The sequence below is a fragment of the Canis lupus genome, chromosome 10 (genome assembly GCF_048164855.1).
Source record: "Canis lupus baileyi chromosome 10, mCanLup2.hap1, whole genome shotgun sequence".
NCBI classification, from domain to species: Eukaryota; Metazoa; Chordata; class Mammalia; order Carnivora; family Canidae; genus Canis; species Canis lupus.
In genome coordinates, this window is record NC_132847.1 from 63,162,974 (window position 1) to 63,182,454 (window position 19,481).

At 35.5% G+C, this 19,481-nt stretch overlaps 1 protein-coding gene and 1 long non-coding RNA gene across 10 annotated transcripts in view; one reads left to right on the top strand and one right to left on the bottom strand.

Moving 5' to 3' along the window:
• LOC140641809 (uncharacterized) overlaps positions 1–19,481 on the bottom strand; it is a 70,868-nt gene that overhangs the window by 18,423 nt on the left and 32,964 nt on the right. The window lies entirely within an intron of this gene.
• FSD1L (fibronectin type III and SPRY domain containing 1 like) overlaps positions 1–19,481 on the top strand; it is a 72,563-nt gene that overhangs the window by 13,865 nt on the left and 39,217 nt on the right. For all 9 annotated transcript variants that reach the window (XR_012038399.1, XM_072842227.1, XM_072842221.1 and 6 more), the window contains exons 2-4: positions 6,306–6,401; positions 9,890–10,021; positions 14,612–14,713. Coding sequence is in view for 8 of the 9 variants with exons in the window: in XM_072842227.1 (XP_072698328.1) it covers positions 6,306–6,401; positions 9,890–10,021; positions 14,612–14,713 (330 nt within the window). In the remaining variant the exon portion in view is untranslated. The remainder of the gene's footprint in view (positions 1–6,305; positions 6,402–9,889; positions 10,022–14,611; positions 14,714–19,481) is intronic.

Genomic DNA, 19,481 nt, shown 5'->3' on the forward strand with positions numbered 1-19,481 from the left:
TAGCCCCCCTCCCTTTTTTTGTGTTTGTTAGCATAGCACTTATCTGAGCCAGTTTCCCTTGTCAAGTAATTGAGAGGCTAAATCCTGATATAGTAGATTTTTGAGGTCCTGGTAACTGTGGTTCTTGACGGAAGGATAATGGCTGAGATTGCCTGTGCACACTTCTTTTAGAGATATATGCCCTATGTATTTTATTGTGATCCAGCAAATTTGGTATTTGGCGAAGCGCATCTTCAGACCTGTATCACCTAGAACTTTTAGTCATGGCCACCTGAAGTCTCCTAATATAATTATATTGAAAGGTAATGGGAGACTTGAGGTCTGAGATGAAATCTGAGATCCTTGTAGGCATCCTTTCACATTGGTAGAATCCGACAGAGCAGGTGTCGTCTATCATCAGGTTTTGATAATAATTGACGCAAATGTATTCTACAATAAGTCCATTCCATAAATACCTTTTTGGAACTTATCTTAATGATGGAACTTCTTTTAACAATACGTTGTGTATACATTTTAGAACAGTGTTTATAGGCAGAGGAACTGATAGGTGTGAAGGTTCCCAGGTGGGAAACAAGGCATATTAGAGAAACTCACAGCAGGCTGCTGTAGCTGGAATGTAGCAAGAAAGAGGAAGTCTGGTGTGAGCTGAAGCAGGAGAGGTTGGCACCGGGAAGATCATGGAGGGGTTTACAGATTATATAAGGTCATGTTAACATCATGTTAAAAGATTTTCAGGGTTTTTAAAAAGATTTTATTTATTTATTCATGAGAGACACACACAGAGGCAGAGACATAGGCAAAGGGAGAAGCAGACTCCATGCAGGGAGCCCAACGTGGGACTCGATCTCCGGATCATGCCCTGAGCCAAAGGCAGACACTCAAACACTGAGCCATCCAGGTGTCCCAAGGCTTTCAGTTTTATCAAAGGAAGCCATTGAAGACTAAATTAAAAGAAAGAGTGATGCTATCATATTATTCTCGCTGCAGTATTCAGAACTGATTGTTGGGGAGAAAAAAATGGATCACAAGCTAGTTAAGTTTCACAAGAGTATAAGTTGAAATATGATACTGACTTATGCTAAGGTAGTAGTATTAATTACAGAACTACTTAAGAGGTAAAATCCACAGGACTTGGTGACTACATGTAGAGCACAAATGAGAGGAGGGGGATGTAATGATGATGGCAGCCTAGGTTTCTGATTTTGCAGCTAGTACCACCATTTGCAGAAATAGAACACTAGAAAAGGGCTTAGGTTTAGTGGGGGACATTATGACATGTTGAGCTTTGAAGTGCTTATGAGACATCCAGGTGGAGATTCCAAGTAAGCAGTTGTATGAAGATGATCTGGGGCTCAGAGAAGAGGCTCTGCATCTACTGGTGCACTGATTGCTTACGTTACATTCATTGAGACTTTTGGCTTTGTGCTTCCTCTTCAACTTCTTTACCAATTACTGCGTCTCCATTTTAAAAGCTATTGATTAATTGTGGAGGCCCTAAAGGGATAAAGTGGGGTAGAAAACTCAAAAGATTATGGTATCTTTTAATTCTTTTCTCTTTCTCTAATTTTCTGAATATAGATACCCTGCCCTGGCATGTTGCCTGTCATATTTATAAAACACTTTAACAAATTTATACTGGATTTGGTACATATTTAGCTAGTCTCCTGTTGTATGCCTATTAGGCACACACTATCGCTGTATACACCTTTCTTCTGACTCTTACTACCTACAGAAAACTTTAGCCTCACCTCATATCACATACACAAGATAGAGTTGAGTTTCAGAACTCAGTTCATGTAATCCTTATCCTTTAGTTTTTATAAGTTTTGGTATTGGTGGTGGTACTTAAAATTTTTGGTTACTTGTATTTGTTTTCCAGTTCTACTCAGTCCCAAGTTCCTTAGTTCTTTCTGTCTTCATGCCATTTTCACCCTTAGTCTAGCCAGTCCCTGTTCTTGTGAGGACCAGAATGATTGAAGCCTTGGTCCCCTTGATTATTTATTTCTCATCCCTTCCTGATGAACTTTGACTATAGGAGAATACAAAATGTGAGTTCTTGATTACAGTCTTGCATTTGCTCATTCTCTCCAGATTAAAGGGAAAGTGGCTTCAGAGCTTCTGGAGCTCTTCAGCAGTCTATTCTTGGAGAACTTTCATGATACATCCCTTTTTTCTTAGAAAAGCTTAGAGTTGGGACGCTTGGGTGGCTTAGTGGTTGAGCATCTGCCCTAAGCTCAGGGCATGATCCTTGGTTAGGGGATTGAGTCCCACATTGGGCTCCCTGGAGGGAGCCTGCTTCTCCCTCTGCCTGTGTCTCTGCCTCTCTCTCTGTGTTTCTTATAAATAAATAAATAAATAAAATCTTAAAAAAAAAAGAAAAGAAAAAAGCTTAGGATAGAGGCAGCTCTTTATCTGTATTAGCTACCAAGGTCACATTGGTTGCTTTGGGTACTCTTATTCACCTGGATGATTGTTTCTTCGGTTTTTTTTCTTCTTCTTTTTAAGATTTTATTTATTTGAGAGAGTGAGAGAAAGAACGAGTGTAGGGAAGGTCAGAGGGAGAGGGAGAAGCAGATTCTCCAGTGAGCAGGGAGTCCCTATGTGGAGCTTGATCCCAGGACCTTGAGATCATGACCTGAACTGAAGGCAGAAAGCAGGCACTTAACTGACTGAGCTACCCAGGTGCCCCACTGCAGCCATGTTTTCTAATGCATTTGGTAGCTGTTAAAATACAGGTCACCTTAAATGCTGAGGCTCCAAAGCCCTCTACAGCTGGCTTGTCCATTCATATAGCATCTCAGTGGTGTACATTATAGCAAAGGCTCCGAAGCTCTCCCTACCTAGAGATTGGAGTAATACCCTCCCCCACCCCCAGAGAATTTCAGACTTCAGTCTTTTTACTTTGGCAGTAAGGTAAGCTGTCTTTCTCAGGATGTGGGCCCTTTGTTTAGGTGTTCCGTGGTAGACCCTAATTCTGTACTGGAACTCCCACTGAAGTGCAAAATGTGAGCCACAAAGCATTTTCTCTTCAAAGAATGAGATGATGTTTCCCTGAAATACTATATCACACTTTAGAGACCTTTGGTTCCCAACTACTTTCTGGGGGAGTGTGATATTTTTAAAACCTTAGGTAATTCATTTAGAATACCATTACCCCCAAAGCTTTAACACATAGATCAGAGGGTTTCTTTCCAGAAATTGCTATTAACTCTTCATGGACCAACACAAATTGAGAAAGATGACTTTTCATTTTCTGGTAATGGCAGAGTTTTGAATTAATTAAAAAGGAATAGTATTTACCATTAGATTTTTTATGGTCTTTACCATAAGATTACTGTAATCTCACAGTATTATGTCTTGGAGGTATGGAGTAGTACAATACACAAAGGACAGCATTATCCTGATGATTCTTTAAGTTCATATAACTTACATGTCAGGTGTCTTCAGGTGCAGCTTTGTTTTTGTCTCAGACAAAACTCAGACAAAAATATGAAAAACTGTTTTGTACTAGGGAAGTTTTTTGGGCTTTGTGGGCTTTTGTTATTGTTGTTCTGAATTAGATCTGCCTTTTTTATGTATCAGTGCCTCACAGGTTCTTTGGTGAAATTTCTTTGTTTTTATTGGACTCATATATATAGGTGATTGAAATTTTGTTTTTGAGTTGAATTCATTGAGTCTGACTCCTCCTTTTCATGGGATAAAATCTCTCCTAGGAAGACTCATCTTTACCTTGAAGTTCATGAGTATGCTTAGCACTGGACAGAGCTTAACCTCCACCAGTGATTCTTTACTATGTAAATTCTAAGTTTTGTATGTCATGAAGAGGCTTAGCAAACCAAAATTTAAAAAGAATATATAGTTTATTATATGAATATTTCATATGATGGGCAAATTGGCTAGACTTAGAAACAGTATTCTAAAGTGGTAAACAGCATGGACTTTGTAAACAGACTGAGCATAATTTTTACCCTACTAGCAGTTACTACCATTTTATCATCTGTACAGTTTGAATGTAGCCCTGCCATTAGGAGAGATAAAGGAGGAGGCAGCTATAGTCCATTTACCAAAAAGAGCCCAGTCTCTTTTTTATTTTTTAAATATTTATTTATTTGAGAGAGAGAGAGAGCGCACACAAGAGCAAGAAGGAGGAGCAGAGGGAGAGAGAGAATCCCAAGCAGACTACCCGCTGAGCCTGACCCAGGCTTCATCTCACAATCCCAAGATCATGACTGGACCCTCAACTGACTGAACTACCCAAAGGCCCCAGAAAGAGTCCAGTCTTCATTGAAGCTTACTCTACACAGTCCAATGATTATGCAGAACCATTACTACTCTTCCACTGTTTTTTTTTAAAAAATATTTTATTTATTTGAGAGAGAGAGTGAGAGAGAAAAGAGCACTACTGTGTGGGGAGGGAATAGAAGGAGAGGGAGAAGCAGACTCCCTGCTGAGCAGGGAGCCCAATGTGGGGCTCAATCCCAGGACCCTGAGATCACAACCTGAGCTGGAGGCAGATGCTTAACTCCCTAAGCCACCTAGGCGCCCCTTCCATTGTGTTTAAAAAAATATATATATATATATATAAATATAAATATTTACTTACGAGGCTTCCAATTATCCATCCAAGGTAGGAAATATACCTTGGATGGATAATTGGAAGCCTCTTAAGTCCTCTGCCCTCTTTTTCTATTATCTCTTTACTACCATTCTTGCCCTTACAACTGTACTCACCCCTGCCCCAAATCCTGGCTTCATACTGCCCCTCTGCTGGTTGTTTTTGTATTAAAATCTTGGTGCACCTATTTCTGGAAAGAACACCACAGGATAAACAGCTAACTCTTGGTATTGATCTTCTCTCATAGCATAATTTCATTGTATTATTATACTAAAATACTACCAACTGTGAGAATGGGAAAAATAGTATAAGTAAGTGAATATATATAACACAGAACCCTGAGCAGCCTCAAGGATGAGGATAATACCTCCTTATCTTCAGAGATTCTTGTGAAAATTGAGAACTATTATGATTATTTTTAATTTTTTCCTACTATAATGCCTTATGAGCATTTATATGAAATACTATCTCTTTATCAGTTTATTTCCTGAGCTCTTTAGATATAGCCCTTTACTGATATCTGGTTATATACTGAGGAGAACCTTTATCACAAAGTCTTATATGATATTATTAAAATATTTATATTTCTGGTACTTACAGAAGCAAGACTTGTACTTCTGGGAAAATTATAAAGTAAAAATACTTGCATTTGATTCTTACTGAGAATACAAGTACCTTGTTTGGATTTTGCTCTTACTACCCATGAAGAGTTACTGAACAGCTAGACCTATGCTGTCCAGTATGACAGCACTTGTCACATATGGCTAGAGAACGTGAAAATAATTAAAGGTAAAATCAGTAAACTCAGTTCCTCAGTTCTGTCTACATTTCAAGAGCTCATTAGCTTCATATAGCTATTGACTAGCATATTGGACAGCACATGTATAGGCTATGTGTATCATAGCAGAGAACTTAATTGTATAGCACTGAACTGGAGAGTATGAGAAGATTAAATAACTAAGTATTTTATTTAAATAGAAAGCATTATCAAAAAGTCTTTTGAGGTAGGGCACCTGGGTAGCTCATTGGTTGAGCATCTGCCTTTGGGGTCCTGGGGTCTTGGGATCAGGTCCTGCATTAGGCTCCCCTCGGGGAGCCTGCTTCTCCCTCTGCCTATGTCTCTGCCTCTCTTTCTGTCTCTCTCATGAATAAATAAATAAATCTTAAAAATCTGAGATACTTGCTATTAAAATTACTTAACTCTTTAATTATGGTTTTATAGCATCTGTAAGTACTGTGATGAATATTGTAATTTTAGCTACAAATTTATCTACTTTGGTATTTGTTTATTTTTATAAATAAAATGTCAACTTTTACTGCTCTTTAAAAAATTCTTCATATCTTAATATTGTATTAGGAAGTTCCATTTGTTTTTGCAGCATTTAAGGATTTGGTTTTATTCCTTACCTCTGGCCCTATTACCTAAAATAATAGTATTGGCATTAAATTATATTGATTATCTTCAATATGAAAGGTATGGTGGTGATTAAGTTGTACACTAGGAATAAGAAGTTTTAAAACAGTACATGCATATCCTATCTTTTGTAATTATAGGCCTTTGGAAATTTGATAATGAGAAATTTTACATTTCTCCTCTTATATGGATTGTTGAGAGAATTGTTATGCTTAATACTTTTATTAAAATATCATGATGTTAAGTTTTTGTTTGTTTCATTTGTTTTAATCCTAGGAAGCTCTACAAAGGATCATTTCAACTCTGGCAAATAAAAATGATGAAATTCAGAACTTTATTGATACACTAAATCAAACACTAAAAGGAGTACAGGTATGAATCTTTTTAAAAATGTGTAAAAAATGTGTAATATGAAAAAAATGTGTAATGTGTTGCAAGGAATGATGTTGGGTCAAATCAGAAGCATAAATATACTACATCAACTCTAGATTATAAATTAAGGTGAGAGCATGGTTTTTAAATGCAGATAAAGAAAAATGTTTTCCTTACTATTTTTGTATTCTCTATGGAAAGATCAAATAGTAGGGGAAGAAGAAAACTCTGGAGTAGTAGTTGGTAGGGAATATTACAGTGCTCGCTTTTGAACCTTTCCATTATAGATAATTGTTTTATAATTCCAATTAAGAGCAAATTACACGTTTTCAGAGTAGTGGGAAGCTAACCATTTCTTTTACAGTAAATACTGGAAGGAAAATGTGGCTGGTAAGAGGTCTGCTTGCAGAACTGGAAGAAAGTTAAACTTTTAAAAATAACGTGCCTAATGAGGAAGAGAAATGTTTAAGGAAATGGTTCCAGGTTTGGGCAGATAATCCATGTAGTATGTAATCAAATGTGGATGAATGTGCCTTAATGAATTTATTGGTTATTTTTTGGTGAAATAAACAGAGGATCTATAGGATACCAGTAGACAGTAAATCCTTTCCTGTGATTTTTGTTTGTTTGAACCTAGGTTTTTGCTTGGGTCTTGGCTTGTTAAACTTTATGGTCCTTGTTATTTCCTTTACTTCAGAATTTATTGTAATTGAGGTTAGTTGATTAAGATCTTCATCACTTTAACTGTCATTCTCAAACTTTTTTACTGGAAAATTTGGTGAATCCACAAATCCACTTTCTTTAAATAAGCAAAGCTAGTTCTAAGACTCTTGATCTGTATATAAGAGAATTATCACATTTGACATCTGGAAAAAGAGATCATAAGCCAGAGATAGCCCAAACTATTTTTCTGATGAATAATTATTAGTAGTCTACCTTAGAACCTAGAAAGAAAACTAGAGGGAGAATTGAACTACAACCTTGTCACTGAAGATGGAGGCATAAGAGGTAGAGTGTAAGAGACTATAAGTATGTGCCAATTGGTTATCAAGAAGTAGTCCATTCTCTTTTTACAGATAAGTAAACTGAGGTCCACGAATTTAAGTGGCTTGTCCAAGGTCACACTGTTACTGAGTGGTTAATGTGAGATTTGACTTAGTTCTTTTTCCTACCAGACTGCACATTTCTTTTGCCACAGCTTGTTCTTATTACTGCAAATCAATTAGTAAAATGATTAATACCATTTTTGGTAAGACTCCAAGTGAGGTAATATCTAATTTTTATAAAAATTATAAGCAAAAGTTTGGTTTATGTTACTACAATAGATTGTACATATTAGTTTTCTTAACCAGTGCCAATTCTCTTAATTGAATGATTTATCTAAGTTGAGAAATGCCTAAGATGATTTCTTCTCATAATTACTGCAAGTGTGGTTATTGCTTATCTAGAGATTTCACAGATATTTTAAGTTATTGTTGAAATAGCAGCATCTTGCTTAACGTGGCAGTGAGGAGCTCTGGGACGTCAACAGGCTTGAAATGTTTTATTGATTCTGCCATCATTAATTAGTTGTGTGGCTTTGGGCAAGTCACTTCTGTATTTTAATTCCTAAAATTTAGGAGTTTGACTACAAATTTTAGTCAGTAGATGACTTGTGAGGTTCTTTGAGCACTAAAAATCAATGTTTGATAAATCTCTTAGGTCCAGTAAGGAATTGTTTGGTCTTGTTAAGTTCTGTATATCTTATGTAAATGCACTGTTTTAGACAACCTGAACAATCGTACCATTCACGCAAAATTAGCCCCATCCCTGTGTGCACAAACTGTTCTTCAGTTATGGAAACAAAATTTCTGGAATATTTTATTAAAATGCTCATTGATTGTGATGCATGACAAAGGTTGAGAACCACTGGCTTAGGATCTGCCTTGGAACCTGAAATTCTGGACAAAGTTGGCAGTTTAAAACAATTTTTCACATTGTCCTATGGAAATGGTGTTGTAAGATAAAGAGGAGAGTATGGGCTACTCCATAAAAGATGCTTAACTCAGCATAACTGAGATAGTGCTGTCAGCATTAGCAGCCAGCTTCTAGGATTTACCTGTTTTTAAAGCATATGTCAAATATTAGAATTTTTAATTACATTTTTTATTCTACTCCACCCCCTCTGTTCTATCACTTAGGTAAGTCATATTGCAAGATGGATTAATTCTTTCCTTTATCTTGGCCAAGGCCCTCCCCTGTATAGTTTTTACACTTCTACTCTAATCTAGACTGTCATCATTTAGGTAGGGACTGTGTTCCCTAAGAAGAATTTTATCCTTTTTTGCTAATGTTCCTTAGATTTTTCCAGATCCCACTCATCTCTGAAAGACCTTCTTGAAATGCTTCTTCTTCCCTCTTAAACTTGTACTCATTTGACCTCAGTGCTTCCAGTTAGTTGGCCCTACAGTGTTCAACTATTGTTAAATTACCTTGTCAGTTATTCTGAGCTTAACGTGTCTGTGTGTATTTTCAGATCAACTTATGGTAGGCTAGTTATGATACTCCTTAGCATATAGATAATTTTCATATAGCAGTTTAATAAATTTTTAAAACACTGGGCTCCAGTTGGACCATCCTTAAATTGATATGATACCCTTCCCCCCCTCCAATCAGACCAGAGAGGCTTCTAAAGATGGAAGTGGTATCTCATTGTAGGATATCACATAGAGGGTCCTCATTGATATCTTCCATGTATTCTTGGACATCTCATCACTGTTACTTCATTGTTGATTTTTGATAAATACTGTATTGTGTTTAGGAAGTTTCCTTCTATTCCTGTTTTTATTATTGATTTATTATTTTTTAAGTAGGTTCCATGCATATGTGGGGCTTGACCTCAGGAATGAGAGCTGAATGCTCTATTGACTGAGCCAACCAGATGCCTCTCTATTCCTGCTTTTAGAAAAAGCAAGATAGTACAGTAGTTAAGAATACTGACTTTGTGCCTAGTACCCTTATTCAAATTCTGGGTCCAACCACTTTTCTAGTTGTATGACTTAGCTTCATTGTGTGTCAGTTCTTCCATCTGTAAAGTAAAGCTGTGCTTGTTAGGATAAAATTAGTTCATAAGTGTTGGGTATTTAAACAGTACTTGGCACATAGTACCCACTATAGCAATTATTATTATTATACTTAGACTTCCTAAGTTCTATCAAGGTTTAAAAAAATTTGTTGATTTAATTTTATGGGTCATGTCCTTTATTTTTGTAATTCATAATTTTTTGGGCAAGTTTCCAAATAGTTGAAATTTCCTTCAAGTCCTGGAATAAAATCCATTCGTGTGTGGTGAAAAAACAAAACAAATATTAGAATTTTTTTGCTTATATGATTTTAGCTTGAGATAGTTTATAAATGTGAATCTGTTCTGTCTTTTGTAAGCATATCTTTTAATTTTCAGATATTTGACAGCTCTTCAAGTAAAAATCATTGTTTTGTTTATTAAACAGGAAAATTCTTCTAACATACTTTCGGAGTTAGATGAAGAATTTGATAGTTTATATTCTATTTTGGATGAGGTGAAGGAAAGTATGATTAACAGTATCAAGCAGGAACAAGCTCGTAAATCACAAGAATTACAGGTGAGATCATGCAGCATATTTAAATATAGATAACTTTTGTCTGTTTAATATTTGATTTACTGACAGAAAAAAATGAGTGAATTTCTGTGAATAACTACTTTTATCTTGTAGAAAAATGATTAACTTTTGGTTTCCTCATAGATATCTTGTTTTTTCTTAATAGTGATAAAAACCTAAGATTTACCATTGTAACCTTTTTAAAATGTATAGTTCAGTAGTGTTAACTCTATTGACATTGTTGTGTAACAGATCTCTAGAACTTTTTATCTTTAAAACTGAAACTCTATACCCATCGAACAACAACTACCTATTTGCTTTTTACCCCACCACTGGCAACCACTAGTGTGTTTTCATGATTTTGATTACTCTAGATAACCTCACATAAGTGGAATAATTCAGTATCTGCCCCTTCTGTAACTGGCTTATTTCACTCAGTGTAATGTCTTTAAAGTTTGTCCATCTTGCAATATGTGCTAGAATTTCCTTTTTATGACTGAATTATATTTCACTATATATGTGTGTATGTGTATGTATGTACATTTATATATCTTTATATGAATAAAAATGTGTGTGTATATATGTACGTTTGTATAGATTTTTTTTAAACTAACAATTTTTTAAAAGATTTTATTTATTCATGAGAGAGACAGAGAGAGAGGCAGGCAAAGACACAGGCAGAAGGAGAAGCAGGCTCCATGCAGGGAGCCTGATGTGGGACTCGATCCCAGGTCTCCAGGATCATGCCCTGGGCCGAAGGTAGGCACTAAACCATTGAGCCACCCGGGCTGCCCTATATATTTCTTTATATGAATAAAGAAAATGTGTGTGTGTGTGTGTGTGTGTATGCAAATATATATTGACATGCAACACCACACATAGTTACACATTTTTTTTCTTCTAATGAGAACCCTTAAGATCTACTCTTTTTTTCCTCTGAGGCTATTCACAAATTACTGCTTTAAATCATATGTCATATTTTTTTCATCAGTTTCAGAGGTAGAATTTAGTGATTTATCAGTTGCATATAACTCCCAATGCTCTTTCCATCAAGTGCCCTCCTTAATGCCCATCACCCGATTATCTGTTCCCCCCACCCCCTCCAGCAATTCTCAGTTTGTTTCTTAAAGTTCAGTGTCTCTTATGGTTTTGCCTCCTCCTCTGATTTCATCTTATTTTATTTTTCCTTCCCTTCCCCTATGTTCATTTGTTTTGTTTCTTAAATTCAACACGTGAGTGAAATCATATGGTATTTATTTTTCTCTGACTTATTTCACTTAGCATAATACCATATAGTTCCATCCATATCATTACAAATGGCAAGATTTCATTGTTTTTGATGGCTGAGTAATAATATTCCATTGTGTATATATACTACATCTTCTTTATTCATCTGCTGATGGACATCAGGGCTCTTTCCATAGTTTGACTGTTATGGACATTGCTGCTATAAACATTGGGGTGCAGGTGCCCCTTTGAATCACTGTGTTTGTATCCTTTGGATAAATAGCTAGTAGTTCAATTGCTGGGACAAAGAGTAGCTCTATTTTTAACTTTTGGAGGAAGCTCCATACAGTTTTCCAGAGTGGCTGCACCAGTTTGCTTTCCCACCAACAATGTAAGAGGGTTTCCCTTTCTCTGCATCCTCATCAACATCTGTTGTTTCCTGAGTCATTAATTTTAGCCATTCTGACAGGTGTGAGGTGGTATCTCATTGTGGTTTTGATTTGCATTTCCCTCATGCCAAGTGTAGTTAGTTAAGCATTTTTTCATGTGTCTGTTAGCCATTTGTTTGTTGTCTTTGGAGAAATGTCTGTTCATGTCCTCTGCCAATTTCTTGACTGGATTTTTTTGTTTTTTTTTTGGGTGTGAAGTTTGATAAGTTAAGGTCTACTCTCTTAGCAATGTTTAAATGTACAATACAGTAGGGGCATCTGTCTGGCTCAGTCAGTAGAGCGTGAGACTCTTGATCTCAGGGTCATGAGTTCAAGCCCCACATCCGTCCTAGAGCTTACTTTAAAAAATATACAATATAGTATTCTTTTCACTATGCTGTATGTTACATTTCCAGGACTTATTTTATAATCGGAAGTTTGTACCTTTTGACCACCATCACCCATTCATCCATTTAAAAATTTTTTTGGTAGTAGCCATCTTAATGAGTGTGAGATGATGCTGTTTGGGTGTGGTGACTGCAAGGATGTTAGAACCATTTTTTCTTCCTGTAGCATAACTTGAGATCTTCATTTTTTCCAGTGATTCCATTTTTTAAAAATTATCACCCAGTTATCCTTTGTAACTCTTAATATTTGCCTCTTCTCAGTGCTACAAAAATTTTGGCAATGTTTTTTCATAGGAGTAGTGATCTAGGTTGGATGAAGAGGTATTAGGGAATAGCAGGCTATAAAATAAGACTGAGTTGTTGAAATACAAATTTAGTTAACTTCATTCTTATGTTATGATTCAAAGGAAAAGCTATGGTAATATCAGCATAATGGTAATTTAATATCAGCATAATCGTAATGGTAAAGCTTTATTGGGATAGTTTAAAAACCAAATATTAAAAAAAAATCACAACTTGGCTACCGATGCCATTTTATTCTTTAATTGGAGACAGTAGAACATCTCTGTTCTTCATTTGGGTTCACAAACTTGTTTTAATTGTATTCCTTTGTACCCCTTTGTTAAGCTTTCCCTTTTGTAAGCAAATTCATAGAGGTTTCTTTTTTTTTAAGATTTTATTTATTAGAGAGAGAGAGAGAGAGAAAGAGAGCATGTACAAGCAGGGGGGCAGACAGAGGGAGCAGCCGACTCCTCCCTGAGCAGGGATCCCAGGACCCTTGGATCATGACCTAAGCCGAAGGCTGATGCTTAACTGAGCCATCCAGATGCCCTCATAACATTTTCTTAGAATAAAATATTTTATCTTAAACTTTGACCTCAGATTGGATTCTTTCACTTTAATAATTTCTTGAGATATATTCCTTATTTTTTTAAAAGATTTTATTTACTTATTCATGAGAGACAGGCAGAGAGAGAGGCAGAGACAGGAGAAGCAGGCTCCATGCAAGAAGCCGGATATGGGACTTGATCCTGGGACAGCCGAAGGCAGACACTCAACTACTGAGCCACCCACGCATCCCTCCTTATTCTTTTAGTTACCTTTTACTTTTAATACTACATTAACTTAGTCTGCCCTAGTGATCCTGTGTAGACCATTAATAGCTACCATTTTTTTCTGAGTGATTTTGCTTAAATTTTTCATAAAGCTCTCATCCAAATGGGATATTTCAAATGGTGGTTTATTAATTATTCTTCAGAAGTCATGAGAGCTTTACTTATAGGAAGTATAGTATTTTTGGGAAATTATGATTAGGTTCTTAGAATAACACGTGAAAACCTATTTTAACCTCAAATTTGGCAAAACTATTCTACTTTTCGAAGTAAAAATATAACGCATGACACACCAATAAAATGAGCCATAGTTTTATCTTTAGTGCTGAACTTAAGGGATACCTAAGTAGATTTGAATGTGAAATAGATAGTAATAAATAGATACTAATATTCTAAGTAGAATCTTGGGTACATTAAAAAACTTAGAAATAGATCTGTTTCTTTGCTTAAAAGTATCACAGTATTTTTGCATGACTGGGCTTAGTTTTAGACAACAGATGATAGAGTGACAGAGAACTGAATAAGAAAGACTAGTACATGAATTTAATATATCACTATAACAGAGCATATCACTGTAACAGTTACTGTCTTTTATTTCTCTTTATTCTTTTTGAATCCTGTCACTTGGATTTGTGATTCCTATGTTACCCAATTTTGGAAATTATAAATTAGCATTTATGGTAGTAGGTATTACTTGGGTTGATGTGGTATATGGAGTACTAAAGTGGTGCTCAACTGCATGCATCTGTCACTTGATTCATAAACTTTAAATTGTTAAATATCAAAGAAACTTAGTCTTCATTTATACAGGATGTTGTCTGCAGATGGATTATTTTGATATTTTATTATTTTTTATTTTATTTTAATGTTTTGAAAGATTTTGAGACAGCGAGCATACAAATGGGGAGAAAGGTCAGGGGGAGAGGGAGAAGCAGACTCTCTGTTGAGCAGGAAGTCTGATACAGGGCTCGATCCCAGGACCCCGGGATCACAACCTAAGCTGAAGGCAGACACTCAACCTACTGAGCCATTCAGGCACCACCCATATTTTGATTTTTTAATTTAAATTATTGATAGTTTAAAAAATATTTGCTAGTTCCCTGACTGCCCTGATCGAGAAGAATTGTAAGTAAATTAAGTAAATAATTGCTTTATTTTGTTTTGTATTTTTAAATGATGAGTATATCTGTATGCAATTTAGCTATTTTGAACAAATTATGGAAGGATGTTTAGTACAATATATTAAGATAGTTAAAATTTGTTACATATATGACTAGTGATTATATTGCTTTAATAGTTCTCTAAAATATTTTTGTTCAATTTTTGCTATTAAAATTGTAAGTTCGTTATAACAATATATATTTAAGATTCTCAAGGAAATAGGAAATTTTATTTTAAAGATTTATTATTGTTTTTTAGAGTCAGCTCAGTCAATGTAATAATGCCTTGGAGAACTCAGAAGAACTACTAGAATTTGCAACACGGTCATTAGATATAAAGGAACCTGAAGAATTTTCAAAGGTAAAAATCCAGCCCAAAAAACTAGACTAACCATTTAAATAGGAGAATTTTGTTTAAAAAAAATGATGTTTTCCCTTTCAATTTTGAATTTATTAAGTCATTTCTAATACTAAAAAAGGCTTGGAATTTTTAAAAACATATTTTATTTATTTATTCATGAGAAACACAGAGAGAGAGAGAGAGGCAGAGACACACAGGCAGAGGGAGAAGCAGGCATCATGCAGGGAGCCCGATGTGGGACTCGATCCCGGGACTCTGGGATCACGTCCTGAGCCGAAGGCAGATGCTCAGCCACTGAACCACCCAGGCATCCCTGGCTTGGAATTTCTTAAGTAAAATGTTATCTATTCATTATTCCAATGTGGATACCTAGATGTATGTATCTTTGGGGCCATGGACAAATTATCTAATTTCTCTTAAATGCTCTATTAAGATGAATCAAGTTATTTTCCTTTTCAGTTACATTCTTATTGGTCACTTATTTTAAGGGTACTTTTGTATTTTATCTGAGTCATACCTTTGTTATAAATATTTCATGATTAAGGGAAGATTAATATTGCTATTAACATTCTTAAAAATCTAGTTTTGTATTCCTTCCTTCTATGAGCTGATTGGAAAAACATCACTTGATGCATATAAGCACTGTAACAGTGAAATTTGCTATTATATTTATTATTAAGTGCCCCACTGTTTAGTGTAATTGTATGTTTAATTAAAATATGAAAATGTAGGTTCTTATTTTAAGGGTATGTTTGGTATGAAATATAAACAGTAGAATAAGACTACTAGTGTTGTAACCTAGATCCTGTTATTTAAGAGATTCTGAATTCTAGATTTTTATTTTTATTTTAAATTGGGTCATTTTTAAATGATTACCAATTTATCAAATCAGATTTCTGTTTGATGTAGAATACAGCTGTAGAATATATTAAAAATGGTGTGAGGAAAGTGGCAACTTGAGCTGTATAATGAGCTCAAGTGTGTACTAATGTAAAATATGTACTGTGTAGTAATCATATCAAGATAAGGTATTCACATTTGATATTATTTCCTTGGTCTTTGTGGACTAGGTAGTGAACTGTATTAGTGTTAGAAAGGTGGCTTTATTATCCTTTTGTGTTCATCTAATATTTTAATTTCATGATTTTTCTTTGAACTTGAAGGTAGAAAAATCTTCCTTGAGAAGATAACATTTGGTGGCTTATGTGCTGCGTTTTGAAAATGAATTTTAAAAATGGATTCTTTTAAGTGAAATGAATCAAAAGTTCTTTCGCTATAAATTCATGAACTAATTAATTCTTGAATTTAGAGGTAGACTGTAAGTAGGTTCATCTTTGCACTTGGTAGGACTAGCTATGTAAAGAAATTATGAGATAAATGTATCATACTTTATGTTTTAATTTTTATTTTTAAAAAAGATTTTTATCCATCTATTCATGAGAGACACAGGAAGAGAGAGAGGCAGAGACATAGGCAGAGGGAGAAGCAGGCTCCATGCAGGGAGCCCAATGTGGGACTCGATCCCCGGACTCTAGGACCACACCCTGGGCTGAAGGCAGGCTCCAAACTGCTGAGCTACCCAGCCATCCCGAAATGTATCATACTTTAAAGTACTTTAGAAGAATAGATAGATCTCCTATTCAGAAGACATTTATGGGATAACCTCAAACATCTGGAACATAGCCAAAAAACATACAGAAAGCAAAAAATAATCTGAGTCATCAAAATCAGTATCATAGAGTTGATGGGCAGGAATACATGTTCTTTTCTCATGATAGTTTCTCAGCATCTAGTTCCTGCTATCTCCATGGTGCTACTAAATTTTTAGTTTTTTTCTTCAGTTTCCCTGTTAATAAAGTCCTCTTCTAGTGGAGTGGGATAGCTGTTAATGATAGCCATATTCATAGCCGCAAGAATTAATAGCTGAGAGCCTGAGAATGAGGAAGAAGAAGACAGGAAAACCATAAAACATGGACACAAGTACTCAAAAACAATTTGAGCCCAGTTACATTTAAGTAGGGATTGGTACTCAGAAAACCTGTGATCAAGTTTGTTTCTCCTAAGTTTCGCTTTCCACTATGTCCTCTCCCCTTCCTCTCAAAGGCTACTATTTTCTTTCTCCTTTGTCCTTTCCAGCTTTGTTAAAACTTGTTCCCAGCTGATGTAAATTGGAAAAGTTCTGATAAAATAAGTCACATTGTGGTTTAAACGTATTTTCTTTTTTAAATTATTTTTTAAAGATTTTATTTAGGGGGATCCCTGGGTGGCTCAGCGGTTTGGCGCCTGCCTTTCGGGATCAAGTCCCACGTCAGGCTCCTGGCATGGAGCCTGCTTCTCCCTCCTCCTGTGTCTCTGCCTCTCTCTCTCTCTCTCTCTCTGTCTCTCATGAGTAAATAAATAAATAAATATTTATCTATCATAAATAAATAAATCTTTTAAAAAAATAAAGATTTTATTTATTTACTCATGAGAGATACACACAGAGAGAGGGAGAGGCAGAAACACAGGCAGAGGGAGAAGCAGGCTCCATGCAGGGAGCCCGACATGGGACTCGATCCCAAGTCTCCAGGATCAAGCCCTGGACTGAAGGTGGCGCTAAACTGCTGTGCCACCTGGGCTGCCCTAAACATATTTTCTTAATGTTCCATTATGTGTCTTATTTTATTATTTTGGTTTTCCACCATTTTGTGGCACTGCTTAATAGCTTAAAGCATTTGGAAATGTGATGAAATGAATTATTTGTCAGTGTTTACTACCTAGAAATCTGAGTTTATTATTATTGAAGAAAAATGCTTAACTGAGAGTTGTTTGAAATTATTAGTACATCCAAATAGTATCCAAATAATGGTTTGATTCCAAGTCAAAAACCAAATTCACTTTCTTAGATAACTGGATGTACTAGAGGCTTGCCTCAAACACCTAATTGCTGACAAAATAGGGAAGATGACTTTGAAGATCAATTTTATTTGGCTTTGAAGAATAATTATCTAGTATATTTTTAGAAATTTGGAAAAAAATTCTTTTAAGGTGTGCTGTTTATGAATATCCCATATTAAAGTGATTAAATCAGACTAGTATGAATAGTTCATGGGCACAAAAAATCATAGGCTAGAATCCAGCCCATGAATCTTTTTAGACTTTATTATCTTCAAAAAGAGTAATTTAAATACTAATATTTAAATAATCACCTTACAGTACCTCATTATGAGAATTGAATATGAAGCTATGCTATTTATCAGCATTAGGCAATCTGAAAATGAACGGGTAAAAATGGCACAAATGGGAAAGGATTTTTGGAACATACTTACACTAATTTTTAAAAATTTGGTATTACAAATTGGTTTTATTTTTCACTAATTTTTTTAAATTGTTAGGAGTTTGGTTGATAGTAAATATATGAAGAAGGATCACCAGCAAATGAGATTTGGATCATTTGCTTTATTTCTGGATGGACAAGTAGCTGAAACTCCACCATACCTGGCTTCTCTGCTAATAGCCTGCATTGCTTGGATCCTTTGACAAAATTAATACTTCTTTCTCTCTTTTTTTAAGATTTTATTTTATTTGACAGAGAGCACAAGTAGGCAGAGTGTCAGGCAAAAGGAGAGGGAGAAGCAGGCTCTCTCCACTGAGCGGAAGGCAGACGCTTAACCAGCTGAGTCACCCAGGTGCCCCCAAAATTAATATTTCTATTTTCCTACCCCGAATATAGAACTTGAATTCTACATTTGAAAAGAGCCTAGTTTGGATACCTGGGTAGCTGAGTGGTTGAGTGTCTGCCTTTGGCTCAGGTGGTGATCCCAGGGTCCTGGGATCAAGTCCCCCATTGGGCTCCTTTGCACAGAGCCTGCTTCTCCCTCTGCCTGTGTCTTTGCCCCCCTCTCTCTCTGTCTCTCTCATGAATAAATAAATAAAATCTTAAAAAAAATGAAAATAGCTGAGTCTGTGGGGTATTTCCAAGTCATTAACCATCCACTTCCTCACTATCTTGCCACATGTAACCCAGTTGTCTGACTAGAAGGGAGGTACTGGTCACCAGTACACAAAGCCTTTCCTGGAATAAAAAATACAAAGTGGGGTGAAAGGGGAACAGTGTCTTCTGCACTTGATCACAGATGAAAAGGGAGGTTTTGTGTATTTCCCACTTTAGACTCACAGTAACTAGCCACTGGCATATTGTTCAGTCAATGTCAGCTTCTAACTACTGGGAGGAACAAACAAAAAGGATAGAAGCTCTGTATGTTTTCAAGGGAATAGAAGTATTGGCAGAAGTGTTTTCTGTGGGTTGAAATCAGGAATGCTGAGAGAAGAGGACCTTCACTGAAAGCATGCATGATTTTAGTTACTGAGGCAATTTAAAGACAAATGTAAATATTTGTTAAGAATAGTCCAGACTATAATTTTTCACCTTTATTTCATTTGTGGATGTTTAAGTCTTACAGAAATAAAGTTTCCTGTTATATAAATGTGCTTACTTATAGAACAGATGTATGCAGTACTGTATTCAAAGTTTATTTCCAGTTATTTACTATAGCTTGTGAAGACTAAGATGATCATATTTTTTGAAAAGTAGTTCTTTTTATAAACATATGTATAGAAAATATAAAACTTTTAACATATGGAATCAACTGCTTTGCAGTGTTTTTGTTTTAGTTTTTTTTTTTTTAATGCTGGTATTTTTTCCAAATGAGAAATAGCATATTGAAGCTATATTTTTTTCACTTTCTCTTGATGAATCCCTCGCATTTCCCAAGTCATTCCTTAATAT